Here is a 16348-nt window from a genome sequence, read left to right on the forward strand (position 1 = left end):
GCATTTTTCTGTAGGATTAAAGATTACTTGGCAAAACTTTTTAAAACCAATTGATTATTTTGGCTTGCCTGGTCTTGTCAAGGAAGGTGTGGGTGCTGTTCTATAAACATTCTAAAATAATGCCATAGACTGAAATGTAGAACAAAATTTTTACTTACCATTCTGCAAATCTTCCTGCAGCTGAACCTTTAAGTACTGGCTTAGGTTTAAGTCATCATTTGGCATTTTTCAGAATGGCTCGTGGAAAACTTTGGTTTCTGCCATCATTGCAATTTGCAGAAGCTTTAAGGGAGAAAGCATATGCTCTATGTAAAGACTCGGATAGAAAAGGTTTTGAAGTACCTCTTCCTAAGACCTTGGAGGACTTTTTAAATTCAAGTGGTCTGAATGCATAGTTTCCATATCTCTTTATTGATCATTCAACTTTCTTTCTGCACTTGGCCAAAACACTCAAAATTACTCTCGATTGATTCACTTTTTCTTACAACACCCCTTTGAAATGCAGTAAGAAGAGGCTACCCACTGATGTGCATGGCTGCCCAGGCATTTCTGTATAGGCTTCCACTGTACAAGTTTACCTTTCATTTATTACTGTAGAAAGTGATGGCTAGTCACTAGCTTAGAAAGTCCCTAGACAAATTTTTGAATAGATTTGTCAGTGGGCTATTGGATATGGTAAATAAATATATAGAGGCAGAATGCCTCTTAGCACTACATGCAGAGTTGAAACAGGGGATGGCCATTAATATGACTGCCCATAGACAGAATGATGAATTAGAAGCATCTTTGATCCAATCCAGCAATTTTGTTCTCAAGTCCTTACTAAAAGCAAACACAGCTTACATCAACGCAATGCGTGTTATTTCGTATGAAGTGCCACTATGTTTAGTTTAAAGTTTAAACTCTGAATAAGAACCTGTGATTGTATAGTTCGGTTAATTAATCTATACACAAAGAGAAAACTAAAAGAAATAGGATGAAGTCACAGATGTGTTTATTGAAAGAGTGCTGTAAAAGGACATAAAATACAGCCCTCTTCACAGGCTTACAGAGTCACAGTTAAACCTTTTCTGTGTTTGTATTGCTTATATAGATAATTTATCAGACAGTTGCAGGGCATAGCATGGATGTATTCTGTCAGGAGTGGATTACATCATATCGGTCCCTTGGAGCTACACAAATGTATCCTGGGGAGATGGGAGGGAATGCTGTTTACTGATTCTCCATGCTAATGTTTGATTGATTCACTTACAAGTTCATAGCGCAATCTGACAAGTTATGTTTTAAAAGTAGATTGAAATGCACACAAATGGCTAAAAGAAGAACATGCTTGAAGATAGGTTCTTAGAAGAAATAGTATTAGGAGAAATCGCATTTATGCAATAGATTATAGTTTTCTCTAATTAGTAAGGTAATTGCATGATTATTGCACACCTAGAAATTATGTACCCTTCTGGGGATAGAGGTTATTTTTCCCCAAGAGTTAGCACCTTAATTAAGTGTGCACTAAGCAGGCATACAAGGAGATTGTACAACATCATACTAAACAGGTCCCTTGACTGCCAGCTTGCCTATTCCTAAATGGTTTTTAACGAGTGTTGTGACTTTGGTTGTGTGCTAATGAAGCTTTTGTTGTAAGTTGCATTGAAAACAGACTTTTCTGACCTTGTAAGGGATTTATTTGTACTACACTCTTTGTCATCATTTGTAGCTTTGAAGAATGGACAGTAAGCTGCTCTGTTCTCATAGCAAAATATCTTTCTGCTTTGAAGGAACCTGTATGTACAGCAGTGAGAAACAGTTAGACATGTATGGGGCATTTTCTGTCTCCCAAACAAAAACATGATTATCGCAAGGCCAAGACTGCTTCTTAGAAATACAGCTATGTGGATATTTATGTTAGATTAAGTTTCTTCTTGTAACATATTTTGAAAACCAAACAATATATGACAATAGATAAAGCAAATGAACTCTGAACTATGTATCCAGCACTGACATTTGAATGACTTGAAAAGTATTTTCTATGTGAATGACAATTGAGAAACCCTGTTTATAGTAAGATCCATGACATATTGATACCCAGCTCTACCTCTTGTTTTCCACCAATTCAGATGAGGCAGTGGCTGTGCTGAACCGGTGCCTGGCCAAGGTAATGGGCTGGATGAGGGCCAATAAACTGAAGCTCAATCCAGACAAGACGGAGGTCCTGTTGGTGGGTGGCTCGGGACTCGGGATGGGGGACTTGGGCCTTGTCCTAAATGGGGTTGCACTCCCTCTGAGGGACAGGGTTCGCAGCTTAGGAGTGCTTCTCGACCCTGAGCTGTCTTTAGAAGCCCAGGTGACGGCGGTGGCGAGGAGCACTTTCCTTCAGCTTCGGCCGATCCATCAGCTGCGTCCCTTCCTGGAGAACGACTGCCTGGTGACAGTGAAACACGCGTTGGTAACTTCCCGATTAGATTTCTGCAACGCGCTCTACGTGGGGCTACCCTTGAAGACGGTCCAGATACTTCAATTGGTGCAGAATAGAGCTGCCAGGCTGCTGACGGGGATGGGGCGTTGTTCTCATATAACCCCAGTTCTGAGTCAGCTTCCAATTGAAGTCCGGGCTCAATTCAAGGTGTTGGTTATGACCTATAAAGCCCTCAACGGCTTGGGACCTGGATATCTAAAGGAACGCTTGCGCCCATATATGCCCTCCCGCCCCTTGAGATCAGCAACAGATGCCCTTCTCCGGGAACCCTCTGTGGATGATATTAGGAGGGTGAGTATCCGGAGGAGGGCATTCTCTGCAGTGGCGCCCCACCTATGGAATGTGCTCCCCAGAGAGGTCCGCCTGGTGCCGTCGTTATTTGTTTTTCGGTGCCAGGCTAAGACCTTTTTATTTAAAACTTATTTTAAGTGTTAATTTATTATGGAGGATTTTTTAAAAAATTTAAGCCGAGATGCACCGGGTTTTAATATTTTTAGTGTATAAATTTTTGTATGATTTTGTTAGTTTTTGTTTTTGTTGTGAGCCGCCCCGAGGCTTTGTTGCGATGGGGGCAGCATAGAAATGTTTTAAATAAATAAATAAATATTTGTTGATTCAAATTTTCAAAATAACTTATAAGACACTCAGATGTCCACTCTCTGTGATCTGGTAGCAGCATTACCAGAAAACAGCCGTATTATATGTATGTTCTCATTCTTCTGTATTTATGTTGCTTTGTCACTAACCCAACTAGGCTAAATTTGTATATAATAAAAATGACAAGTATTTGAGACAAATTACCATTAATCATCTTTGCACATTAAAAAGTAATGAGCTGTAAAGCAAATAAGGAAAATACAACTATGTCAAATCATACGGCACTTTCCTCTAGCTTAAAAAAAACAATTTGGCAAGAGAGCATATCTGAGGTTGTTGATATTTCTCCCATATTTCTATGCTTTAGCATAGTCAATGAAGCAGATGTTTTTCTGGAACTCCCTAGCTTTCTCCATGATCCAGCGTATGTTGGCAATTTGATCTCTAGTTCCTCTCCCTCTTCAAAATCCTGCCTGTACTTCTGGTAGTTCTTGGTCCACATACTGCTGGAGCCTAGCTTGTAGGATTTTGAGCATCACTTTGCTAGCATGTGCAATGAGTGCAATGGTGCGGTAGTTTGAATGTTCTTTGGCATTGCCCTTCTTTGGGATCGGAATGTAAACTGGCCTTTTCCAATCCTGTGGCCATTGTTGAGTTTTCCAAGTTTGCTGGCATATTGAGTGTAGCACTTTTACTGCATCGTCTTTTAAGATTTGGAATAGCTCAGCTGGAATGCTGTCACCTCCACTAGCTCTGTTGTTGCTTAGACTTCCTAAGGCCCATTTGACTTCACATTCCAGGATGTCTGGCTCGAGGTCAGTGACCACCCCATCGTGGTTCTCAGGGACGTTAAGCTCTTTCTTGTATAGTTCTTCTGTGTAATCTTGCCACCTCTTCTTAATCTCTTCTGCCTCTGTTAGGTCCCTGCCATTTTGGTCCTTTATCATGCCCATCTTTGCATGAAATGTTCCCTTCATATCTCCAATTTTCTTGAAGAGATCTCCAGTCCTCCCTATTCTATTGTTTTCTTCTATTTCTTTGCACTGTTCATTTAAGAAGGCATTCTTATCTCTTCTAGCTATTCTTTGGAATTCTGCATTCAATTGGGTGTATCTTTCTCTTTCTCCCTTGCCTTTTGCTTCCCTTCTTTCCTCAGCTATTTGTAAAGCTTCCTTGGACAGCCATTTTGCTTTCTTGCATTTCTTTTTCTTTGGGATGGTTTTAGTTGCTACCTCTTGTACAATGTTGCGAACCTCCGTCCATAGTTCTATCAGATCTAATTCCTTAAATCTATTTGTCACCTTTACTGTATATTCATCAGGGATATGATTTAGGTCATACCTGAGTTGCCTAGTGCTTTTCCCTACTTTTCTTCAATTTAAGCCTAAATTTTGGAACCAGAAGCTCATGATCTGAGCCACAGTCAGTTCCTGGTCTAGTTTTTACTGACTGTATAGAGCTTCTCCATCTTTGGCTGCAGAGCACATAGTCAATCGGATTTCTGTGTTGACCATCTCATGATGTCCATGTGTAGAGTCGTCTCTTGGGTTGTTGGAAAAGAGTGTTTGCTAGAACCATTGTATTCTCTTGACAGAATTCTACCAGCCTGTGCCTGCTTCATTTTGTACTCCAAGGTGAAACTTGCCTGTTATTCCAGTTATCTTTTGGCTTCCTGCATGGCATAGCTCATAGCTTCATTGAACTATGCAAGCCCCTTTGCCATGACAAGGCAGTGATGCATGAAGGAGATACAATCAATAAGGTAGAATAAAAAAGGAGTAGAGCCTATGGATGGAGAAGACTTGCAAGGTCTGTGCAATGTTTGTTTTCTTGACTGTGATCAACATGGCTTACATGTAAAACAGGTGCAAGGTGGTTTCTCTGTTGTAAGAAAAAGTGGGAGTACCTTCATTGGAATAAGAGAAGACAAAGAGTTGTTAGATAAAGAATGAAACTGCAACAGCAAAGTGAGGTGCAGGAGGTAAAGAGCAATAACCAGCTGAAACAGAAGAGGAGAATGTTGAGGCAAGGAAAAATGAAATAAAGGAAACTCCCTGGAAAAGACTTACAGGAGTAAAAGAACCAGAGGACAGTCTACACCAGTGGAAGCAATGGAAATTTCAGGTACTTGAGAATGGGCCTGGAGAACAGTTTTCAGAGGAAGAAATGTAGATCATCCCATGCACCAGCAAGCAAGAGGCTCAAGGTCAGACAAGCAGAAGCAATGTTACCAGTGCTTACAAAAAAGGAGTAGTTGTGGGAGAATCCATGTTGCATGGGATGGAAATCCATGGTTGTTGTAAAGATCTGTTGACTTACCAAGTATGCTGTTTCCCTGGAAGGCAATTTAAAGATGTGACCAAAGGGTTTCCAGTTCTCATAAAACCTGTTGACATATACCCTTTTCTTCACATCAGTGTGGGAATAAAAGATATTGCCAAGCAGAACCAAGCTTTGAGAACTCTGGGACCCTGATAGTTTTCCTATCCTATACCTGGGAACAGAATAGAAAAGGGGAAAAATACTCTGGGTTGAATGCCTGTCTATTACAGTAGTGTCAACACAGGAGATTTGGATTCTAGGATCATAGGATATGCTTCCTGCAAGATGGCTGACTGGCATGGGATGAATTGTACCTTACAAGGACTGGGAAGAATGTGTTTGACCACAGGAGGAAAAAAATTATCAGACATAGACCAGATGACTGGAAAAGACCTAAAGTCCCTATTTTCAAGAAGGGAATAAAGGAGGAACCTGAGAAAAGTCAGTCTCACACAGTCTCTGGGAAAATTCTGAAGCAGATTATAATGTAGCCAATTTGCAAGCACCTTGAAAAGATTACTAGGAGCCAACATGGATTTGTCAAGAACAAATCCTTCCAGACTGACCTGATTTCATTTTGTGATTTGATAATCTCCCTTGTAGACTGTGGGAATGCTGTTGACATAATTTATTATGACTTCAGTAAAGCTTTTGACAAATCACCCCATGATATCCTGATTAGCAAACTAATTAAATGTAGGCTAGATGGAACAACTATCAGGTAGATCCACATTTGGCTATAGAACTGGACTCAAAGAGTGCTTATCAATAGTCTGTTCTCAAACTGAAAGTGAGGCACTGAAGGATTCAGTCCTGGGGCAGTGCTGTTTAACATTTTAATTCATGATTTGGATGAGGATGTGCAGGGAATGTTTATCACATAACCAGATGACAAAAATTGGGAGGAATAGCTAATATTATGATAGATGGAAACAAAATCCAAAAGTGATCTTGATAGGTTGGAGCACTGGACTGAAAACAAAAAAGTGAAATTTAACAGGGTTAAATACAATGTTTTGTACCTAGGAAAGGAAACCAAATGCATATTTACTAGATGGGGGATACCTAGCTCAAGAATAGTACAAGCAAGAAGTATCCTGGAATTGTTACAGATCACAAGCTCCAAATGAGTCAGTAATATGGCTGCAAAAGGGGCAAATGCTATTTTGGACTGCATTAATAGAAGTATTGCTTCCAAATCATGAAAAGTACAGTTCCTTCTACTTAGTCTTGTTAGGCCTCATCTTGAGTACTTCATCCAGTTCTGGAAACCACAGTTTAGGAAAGGGGAGTTTGGAGTTATTAAGAATGTAGCTGGACAGTCCTCTGTTAACATGGAATCCTGCGTTGAGCAGAGGGCTGGGCCTGAGACTTCATTGGCACTTCCAGTTCTATGACTCTATACTTCATTTAACTGAGGAAGGGAGTAGATTTGTAAATATGGAACAGTATGTTTCTGCCCTGATTCTCTGCCAATAGTTCAAATAGCTAGATTTAATTAGATGGTCTTCTAACAAGTTGTTAAGTTTTAAAATATTTGAGCAATATTTGTTGGACCCTTATAGTAAATGAGGGTAAACCTAGCTTCCTCCTTAGATGGGCATTGGGAATGTCCTGGAGGAGACCCAGAATTATCCTTTAAAATAATTCTGTACTATTTCCAACTGGGCAAGCATTTTATCATTCCAGCCCCCAATTTCAGCCCAGGATTGACACTGACTGGCAGTGACTTCCAAGGGTTTCACACAGGAATTTTTCCAGCCCTTCCTGGAAATACCTACTAAATGCAACATATGTACTCTTCCAGGCCTGATATAGATCAACCTCATAGTGGGGGAAAGGGATTAAGTACCCTAATTGTCTTGGGCATCCTGCACATACTCTAGAATAAAAATGAAAATGAAGGTGTGGCTGCAGCTATATCTAATAGTCTGCTTTGGCCCTATTCTTGACAAAGGATTTCTTAAAGGGAGTAAACGTTGGTAAAAATATCCTAGTCCTGGGGTTTCCAGTGTGGCTTCAGCTAGCACCAGTGCGCCCACATACATCCCTCTTGTTCCCTGTTAGTGTGTCTGAAGGAATGGGACTATCAACTCCCCAAGGGCTGAGTGTAGGCTGTTGTTGAGCCATGAGCTGTTATGAAATGTGGGTTTATCTTGTCTGAAGCTGCCCATGCTAACAAAGCATGATTTGTTAACCATGACTAAACCCATAGTTTGTCTCAAGGTGGTGGTGGGGATTTACACAGTTGGATTTAGACAGTATAGTCACCCATAGTTCAGTGACAATCCAAAATCAATCCTTCACTCTGGGTTATTACAACACATTTTATTTACTCAGTAGCACAGTGTAATGTGTGAACATGGTCTTTATTTACATTCATCATTACTTGTACTCCACATTTAATGTTGTTTGAACAGGAGAGGCAACAAGGGCAATGGCAGGTTTAGTTTTATTGGATAACTGTCACGTGCTGAAATTCATAGATGTGGACAAGATGCTTGGCCATGTCTGGTCAGCTGTGTAACACTAACTGGAATTAGGATTAGTATGGAGGAAGGCAGCTAACCCAGCATGATAATTGGCCATGTTGGCCAGGGATGATGAGATTTATACTCCAACACATCTAGAGCGAACCAGATAGGGAAATGTTGCAGCAAGTAGTTTACCATTTATAGCAACTATCTGTCTTGTAACGGTACCCAAAAAAGGGAAGGAATGTGTTTTCAAAATATTTAAAATGTGTTTTCAAAATATTTAACCTGATTTTCTTTAGACTTTTGCCTAAAATTATGCAAGTTCTGTACAAAGATTGCTGCTTGATGATTTGTCCATGAGCATTTATGATTTCATGTACTTAGTTGAGAAACGCATTGGCTGGTCATACTGAATTAAAAAGAAATACCTCACAAACATACTTTATCAATCTAAGTTTTACCCCAGAGCGCAAGACAGAACGTAAGAAAAAAGTCATCTTACTATCACAGGGCTGAAGAGAAAAACAGAGAGAAAGAAGTAGAGGAAGATGCAGAGTTCTGCAAAGACTTTTCCAGAGTGATTGGATTTCATTCTGCTACCTCATAATTTATCAAGGAATTTCTATTTACATTTTTTAAAACTCTTGTTAACATCTGGATGAGGTTCATTACTTGGATAAATTAATTCACTTGCATCCCTTCAAAATACTTTATTTTGGAAGTTGAATGTGAAAATTAAGTGAAATTTTCTCTATGAACTGCATGCTTTTATTTTCTAATGCTTTGAATCAGGCAAAGTAATTTTGGAGTAATGAAATTCTTGAACACTGATCTAATGATTAATATTTGAAAAGAACTTTTCAGGAATAATGACAAGAACAACAACCACATCAGTTTTCTTCTACCTTTCTTTTAAATTTGACATCCTACCTTCTCCTTGGACCTATGTATGACTCAGGGTGGAGTTACATTTTAAATGTAATGGCACCTATAATTACAGTAATTTTTTAGCTTGCATTTGAACTGTCAGGCTAGTGACTGAGTGCATAAAGTACTAAAAACTGTACAGGAGGTTTATACATGCATTAAATTAATCTCTTGCAGCAACTTGCCCCTCTATTTTAAAACTGAAATAAGTAATTCAGAAATGTTTCCAAAGCATTTGTAGAAGGAACCAACTTACTTTCCTACTTAGTTTGGATTGATTCACATAATCGTGTTTATTCATAATTGTTGATTTTTTAATGAGCTCGCTATCATATACTGACTACTGTGGATGGAGCTTATTAATCATGTGAATACAGTACCCATGAATAGAAGTGAGCTGTTCTCTTGATAAGTAACATACCACTTGATTATATGAATTAGCTCTTTTGAATATTGTATATCATGGATTCTTGATGCTGTATCACTTAGTCAAGAGGGTCCATTTTTGAAAATCCAGGTTGGTGTTATGTGCCATCAAGTTATATGTGACTTAAGGTGACACTATGAATGAATACTTTCCAAAATAGCTTATCATTGGCAGCCCTCCTCAGTTTCTGTAAATTCAAGGTTATGGCTTCCTTTATGAAGTCAGTCCATCTCGTATTTGGTCTTTCTTTTCTTTTACCTTCAACAGGGAAACCTAAAACCCCAGGAGAGTGGCTTCTATAAAAATGTTTTTATACTATAATTTAAATCCTTTCTGAAAACTTACATCTCATACAGGAGATTAATTTTCAAGTCTTATCTCAGTTCTTCAGTGGAATGCTTCATCTGTAAGGCGCTTCATGACTCTCTTCCAACCCATCTAAGTGTGAAACCCTATCTTAACCGAATAAGCACAAAGGTTTCATCCTCAGATGTAATCAAGGCAAGCCAAGTATATGAAAATGACAGGGTTGCCACTTTCTGAAAAGTCAAAGATGTTGCTCAAAAGTCAGGGATGTTGTGATTCAGATTTATTCACGACGTTGATTTGTTCAGGTGCTACGTTAGGGTTACCCTAACCCACATGACTTTCCTTAGTAACCAAAAATTACGTTATGAAAGCATAATGCTTGTGGGCTTTGCAACTAGTGATAAAAAGATGTAATTTAACTTTTACAACATATGAATGGGTTATTCAAGCATATGTCCACAGAAAGGCAAATAGCTCATCAGGGTCATCTTGGAAAAACAAAACTAATGTATACTGTAGTGTTTGGCCTGCTGTAAAATCAGAAAAACCACAAAAAATGCCTTCTGAATCCCCGTTGTTAACAAATGGCATTGAATTATCTGAGAACTTGCCTAGCAGAAGAAAAGTTGAAATTGGCTTTCAAAAATCCTTAAGCCCAGTGGCCAGATATTATCTAGATTGTAGAAACACAATGGTAGCGGTTGTTGAAAAGTTGGTTTGGGGCTTATAGGAATTGGATCTTACTGTCATTAAACACACACCAAATGTTGGAATCATCAGAATAATGAGTGTACTTGAACTTCTATGAATAGGAAATCAAACTATTTACACAAGAACTGTAAAACCAAAGAAAAATCAAAGAAATCATATACTGTGTGGATCATAGCTGCCAACAATAAATTCAAGATTCAGTTTCAGGTGTATAAGCCAAGGCAAGATGATGAAATTGGACCGGACACATTTTACAGTTTTATTTTGATGGCCAACAAGAAATTCTCATACCTGTGAGATGTTGTCAAAATGACTTATCCTTTCTCATGGTAATACTTCAGCTGAACATGGAATTTGAATCAATAAGTGATGTTGATATAGAATTTACATGTAGAAGTTGTTGTCTATCAGTGTCAGGTTTACAGTGATGTTCTGAGTTCTGGAGAACTTGGATCTGTTAGAATTGGTAGGAGTATGTTGCAGTCAATCAGTTGTGTTTGCACATGATACATTGAATACTTGGAGGTTAAGCATCATAAGCAGCAACATGATATGTGCAACAACATGAAACATGCAACATAGAAGAAAAGAGAAACTTAAGGAAGAAATTCAATACCTTGACAAATGCTAAAAAGAAAAAAAAATGACCAAAAAATAAAGGGAATGTGGGGGGGTGGGAATTAATAAGTACTGAGTTGCAAAAGAAAGAGGGAACACTGTAATGACATATATTTTTATTTAAAATTTCTGTAAAGTGTAATTATACTCTGTTTTCTAACCTGAGTTTTTGTTGTATTTCCAACCTGTAAGTTTCATAGTGGCTTCATTTTAAGAGGAATATTCTGTGAAATGTTATGTAATTTTTAGTGCACTTTTAAAACAAGAACAATAATGTTTTGTCATTTGTCATTGTTTAAAAATTACTTTTAACTCACTATTGATGAAGTTTTAGTGCAATTTCAAGACAAATATGTTTCTTCAGTTAAAAGTCAATGCTTTAAAAGGCTCACATTAATAACACCTACCTTGTTTTATAAATGGTTTTCAGTGGTTGTGTAGTTTTAAACATTCAATGAAACTGTTGTTTAATAAATTTAACTTATAAATTGTTTTAATAGGACTACTTTTAAATGGTGGTTAGGAAGATTGACAAAAGTTGTTCAAGCAAAGTCAGGGAAATGGAAAACAAATTTTTAGTGCCAATCCTGCAATAAATACAATACTCACTGCAATGAAAACAACACTCTTACAGCAAAGACTACTAATTTGTGACAAATATTAGAGGTAACTTTTAAGTGAAAACTGATCTGATCTGATCTGATTTCATGTTAAAAGAGTCTTTGGGGGAAAAGCAGTATGTTTAGAATTAAGCCCTGAGAGTTTAAGATGTGGTTTTGATCGATAGCACGGAGTTGTATATTATTGATAAAATTCAAATTTATTGAATTTTACTTAACTCCTTCAGCAAATTTAATGTGCTGTTACATTTCTAATTTTCAGGAATTCTTTGAACACGCAAAAAAGCTCTGGGACGATGAAGGAGTAAAGGCGTGCTTCGAGAGATCGAATGAATACCAGTTGATTGATTGTGCACAATAGTAAGTGCTACTTACAAAAAAGTACTTCTGAAAAATAGCATTTCAAAACCTTAAGTGGAGGCCAAAAATGTTCAGAAAGGCTTTTTTGGGGAGATGGGAGGATCGCTTTTCAGTGGAAGGGATAATATCTATGTACCTAGTTTGACTGGATTGTGTGCATGCCTAATTTACAAGTTTCTCCCTTTGTTAATATTTATTAATCTTATTTTATAGCTACCAACTAGTATAGCAAACATATAAGTATTTTAGTACTATTCTTTGTTCAATTTTTCAATTATACATATATTTTAATAGGATGCAATTTAAATTAGAATGAACACTACTGCATTGTAGATTCAGCTGAATTTTCTGAATTTTGTTTAGGTAAGAGTCATAATAGGTAAGAGAATTCATGAAAATCTGCAACTAAGCAGGATATTTCACTTGGTTGTATGACAAAAACTTAACATATTTTGGCTCTAACTTATAGGCAGTTCACTTATAGTGAACACTGAAAAAATAATCTCATGCCCAGTTATTTAATGTATGTAGTGGTAAAACACAGTTCAAAAAGCCTACCTATTGTCTGCATTTTCTGGAAAAGGGTTGGGGACTTTATGGAAGAGGAGTCTGTAAGTAGTAGCAGCAGCAGCAGCAGCAGCTTGTTATATGCTGATAGATGAGGTATAAATGTGAAATAATTCGATACTTGAAGAAGATCCTTTCCTCATTTAGAGCACCCTCTTCCTAGTCAAGTGATTATACATTTCTTCATTCTGCAAGCTGTCTTTAGCATACATATTTTTAAAACTATAACAGCTAGGGATAAATCTATAAATTAAAGGAATTGTAAATGTTCCATGCTGTTATTAGTTAGTCCCATAAGGTTTATTAGAACAGTTGGAGCTTTCTTTCTGTCCCACTGTAGTGACTTAAACAGCTGATTGTATCTATGTATTCTTAACCATGACCAAGCTTACATAATTGTACCAATGTATTGATTTTACGATATTTCCAATTTGTAAAGTAGGCTTCAGTTTAATCTTTTAGTCCTCTCTTGATATGCAAACATAAAATCAGATTTCTACAGACAGTTATTAAGTTTTGTGACAGTTTAGAAAAATATGATTATATATGTTATAAAAGTCAGGAATGTGTGTTTACTTAAATTCACCAAAATATACTGACAATTCTTTCCTTGTGATAATCATTCAATTGAAGATCTATAAAAGAAAAATATACTAGAAGTAAGCAGTCTTAGGTAATATATATTCTATGAAAAGTCAGAAATTGCATTTTATTAGTGGTTTCTTCATAGAAACAGAAATATAATACATATTCTTGTTTTTGGTGATCATGCAAAGATCATGGGTCTGCAGTTTCTTTTTTTCTTTTCCCTATTTTTTCCCTATTCCCTTTTTTAATATATGTATCTGGATTTGTATGGAATGCATGCACCTATCTAGCAATTATACATTGGCTTCAGCAAAAGTATCCATTTGAAATTGTCTCTGTATATTACCCATTCATATAAAAAGTTTTGTAAGGTCCTCAACCCAGGAAGTGTTTATCTTTTCTTTTTTATAATATCAATCTTTTATCTGGCAAACATTGTCCATTTCCCTTTTAGATGTCATTAGCTTTTTTCTATTTTTATTCTAGGCAGCAGGTAAATATTTTTTAAAAGAGTGTACATCAATGAATATTGAGGACTATTCCAATATAAAATTTATCTTGTAGTAACCTTCTCCCAAAAGGAAGCCAATAATGAACATTTTGAAAACATATGTTTAAAAGAAGCATGTATTGCACTATCAGCAATTAGTTGAGTTAAACAATCTCTTACTAAAGGGATATTGTAGTGTTCAATAGACACAAATGTTATTGCTGAATAAGATGCAGCTAAATACAATCCATAGATATGGCATGTAGACACCGAAATGGCAAATTACTGATTAGACATTTTGTGGGACTACCCACAGCAGTTTCTCAGATTCCCAGGTTGGGGTCCCCTAAGCTACAAGGTAAAATCATTAAAGTGTTTCAGAACTTACTGTGAGATGGGAAAGAGCAACTTTGGGCAGCTTTCAGAATAGAACTATGAACAGTGTCTGCGGGAAATGGTAAGGAAACAGTAGTTCTGGACCACTATGAACAGTGAAGATGTCTTTAGAGAAAGCTTGTATGTTTTAAGTATTCAGTAACTCTACTTGAAATAAGACAGTCAAGTCTTCACAAACATTCAATGAATTCAGTTGGATGAAATGTTCTAGGTTAATTGGCTGAAAGGCTGATTAAGAGAAAGAAACTATTACTGCTTTCTAAAGCTGTTGTTGATTAGTTGCAAAGTCACATCTAACTCTTTGGGACCCAATGGGCAACATGCTTCCGGGCTCTCCAGTTCTCCCAACTGCTCACCTGCCCCAGTGACCCCATCCAGCCACCTCAACCTCTGCCATCCACTTCTCCTTTTGCCTTCAATTGTTCCCATCATCAGGGTCTTCTCCAGTGATTCCCTTCTCATTAGGTGGCCAAAGTATTTGAGCTTCAGCTTCAGTATCTGTCCTTCTAAAGAACAGTTTAAGATTGACTGATTTGTTTTCTTTGCAGTCCAAGGGACTCTCAGGAGTCTTCTCCAATGCCACGATTCAAAAGCATCAGTTCTTCAGCTCTCAGCCTTCCTCATCATCCAATTTTCACAGCCATACATTACAACTGGGAAAACCCAGTTTTATATTGCTTTGACTATATGAACATTTGTTGGCAGGATGATGTCTCTGCTTTTAGTATGCTGTCTAAATTTGCCATAGCTTTCCTTCCAAGGAGCAAGTGTCCTTTAATTTCTTGGCTGCAGTCACCATCTGCGGTGATCTTGGAGCCCAGGAAAATAAAATCTTCAGTGTCACTACCTCCATTTCTTCCACATCTATTTGCCAGGAATTGATAGGGCCCGATGCCATGAACTTAGTTTTCTTAATGTTGAGTTTCAAGCCAACTTTTGCGCTCTCCTCCTTCTCCTGCATCAAGAGGCTCTTTAGTTCCTCTTCACTTTCTGCCATCAGAGTGGTATCATCTGCATATCTGAGGCTGTTGATATTCTCCCAGCAATCCTAAGCTTGTAATTCATTTAGCCTGGCCTTTCGCATGATGTGCTCTGCATATAAGTTAAATAGGCAGGGCAACAATATAAAGCCCCCATCCTTTCCCAATTTTGAACCAATCAACTGTTCCATGTCCCATTCTAACTGTTGCTCCTTGGCCCAAATACAAGTTCCTCAAGAGACAAATAAGATGGTCTGGTAGTCCCATCTCTTTAACAACTTGCCACAATTTGTTGTGATCCACACCATCAAAGGCTTTGGCATAGTCAATGAAGCAGTAGATGTTTCATCCCTAAAGCTACGTATGGCTTATAATCAATCCCTTGAAAAGGAATTAATTTTTTAAAAATCAAAATAATATTAAATTTGTATGCCTCCTGTATACATTGTAAGTATTTCTGTAGTTATTTTTATACTCTTCCTTCTCTCTCTCTCTCTCTCTCCCCCATTTGTTAAAGATTTCTCTGGATAGGTTATAGCAGCACGTAAAATATTTTTAAAAGCAATATAAAAATACAGGTAACAGTAAAAATTGATTAAAAATCAGTAAAAACTGGGTGTTTCAATTCAGATTAAAAACTGATTGAAAAAACAACCTGTTAGACTGCTGAGATAATGTTTTAACATAATATTCAGAGCTGATTAAATGTCTGTTGTTTAGGACAGCCGTAATTTGCACCAAAAGAATAGTGGAACAGGTGGGCCCTAGTGGACAGCTTGTTCCATAATGGGGAGACACTACTGAGAAACCACAGCTGCTTAACAGTCATCAAGGACAACTGCACATAGAGTGCATTGCAGTAATCCAGGTTAGAAAGTACCAGAGCGTAGTTTACTGAAACTAGACAAGTTTCCTATTCCTGTCCAGATAGGGATGTAGCTGTGCCATCAGCTAAAGCTGATAGAAGACACTCCATCACCTGAGCCTCAAGTGATGAAGTTGGCTCAGGGATGACCCCCAAGCTATGAACCTGCTGCTGCAGAGCTACCCAGAACAGGCTGAACAACATTTATCCAGCTACAGAAAGGACCCAAGCGTCTCAGTCTTGTCTGGATTAATACTGAGTTTGTTAGTCTTCATCCAGTCCATTGTCCCCGCTAGGCACTGCTCTAGCACATCCACATCTCACCTTCTGAAAATGAAAGGAAAAAGAAAAGAAGTCGAGCCTTGTGTTATATTGATGAAACACCCTGTTACTATGTCAAGAAGTCCAGACATACTAACAGGGTTTATTTATTTATTTATTTATTTATTTATTAAAACATTTTTATGCCGCCCCATTCGCCGAAGCCTCGGGGCGGCTTACAACATAGATAAAACAAGTTAAAATCCATATAAAATAATCTTAATTAAAACTCACATTATAAAATAAGCCGCCCTGGCCAGATAAAATTCAATTGTATTTAGCATTTAAAATGTTGCTTAAATA

At 37.6% G+C, this 16348-nt stretch overlaps 1 protein-coding gene across 2 annotated transcripts in view; it reads left to right on the forward strand.

Moving 5' to 3' along the window:
* The window catches only part of GNAL (G protein subunit alpha L), a 141043-nt gene that overhangs the window by 98406 nt on the left and 26289 nt on the right, over nt 1-16348 (forward strand). For both annotated transcript variants that reach the window (XM_044426439.1, XM_044426440.1), the window contains exon 5: nt 11741-11838. In XM_044426439.1, the coding sequence (XP_044282374.1) occupies nt 11741-11838 (98 nt within the window). The remainder of the gene's footprint in view (nt 1-11740; nt 11839-16348) is intronic.

The sequence above is a fragment of the Varanus komodoensis genome, unplaced genomic scaffold, assembly GCF_004798865.1.
Source record: "Varanus komodoensis strain SLA01 unplaced genomic scaffold, ASM479886v1 scaffold17, whole genome shotgun sequence".
Lineage (NCBI taxonomy): Eukaryota > Metazoa > Chordata > Lepidosauria > Squamata > Varanidae > Varanus > Varanus komodoensis.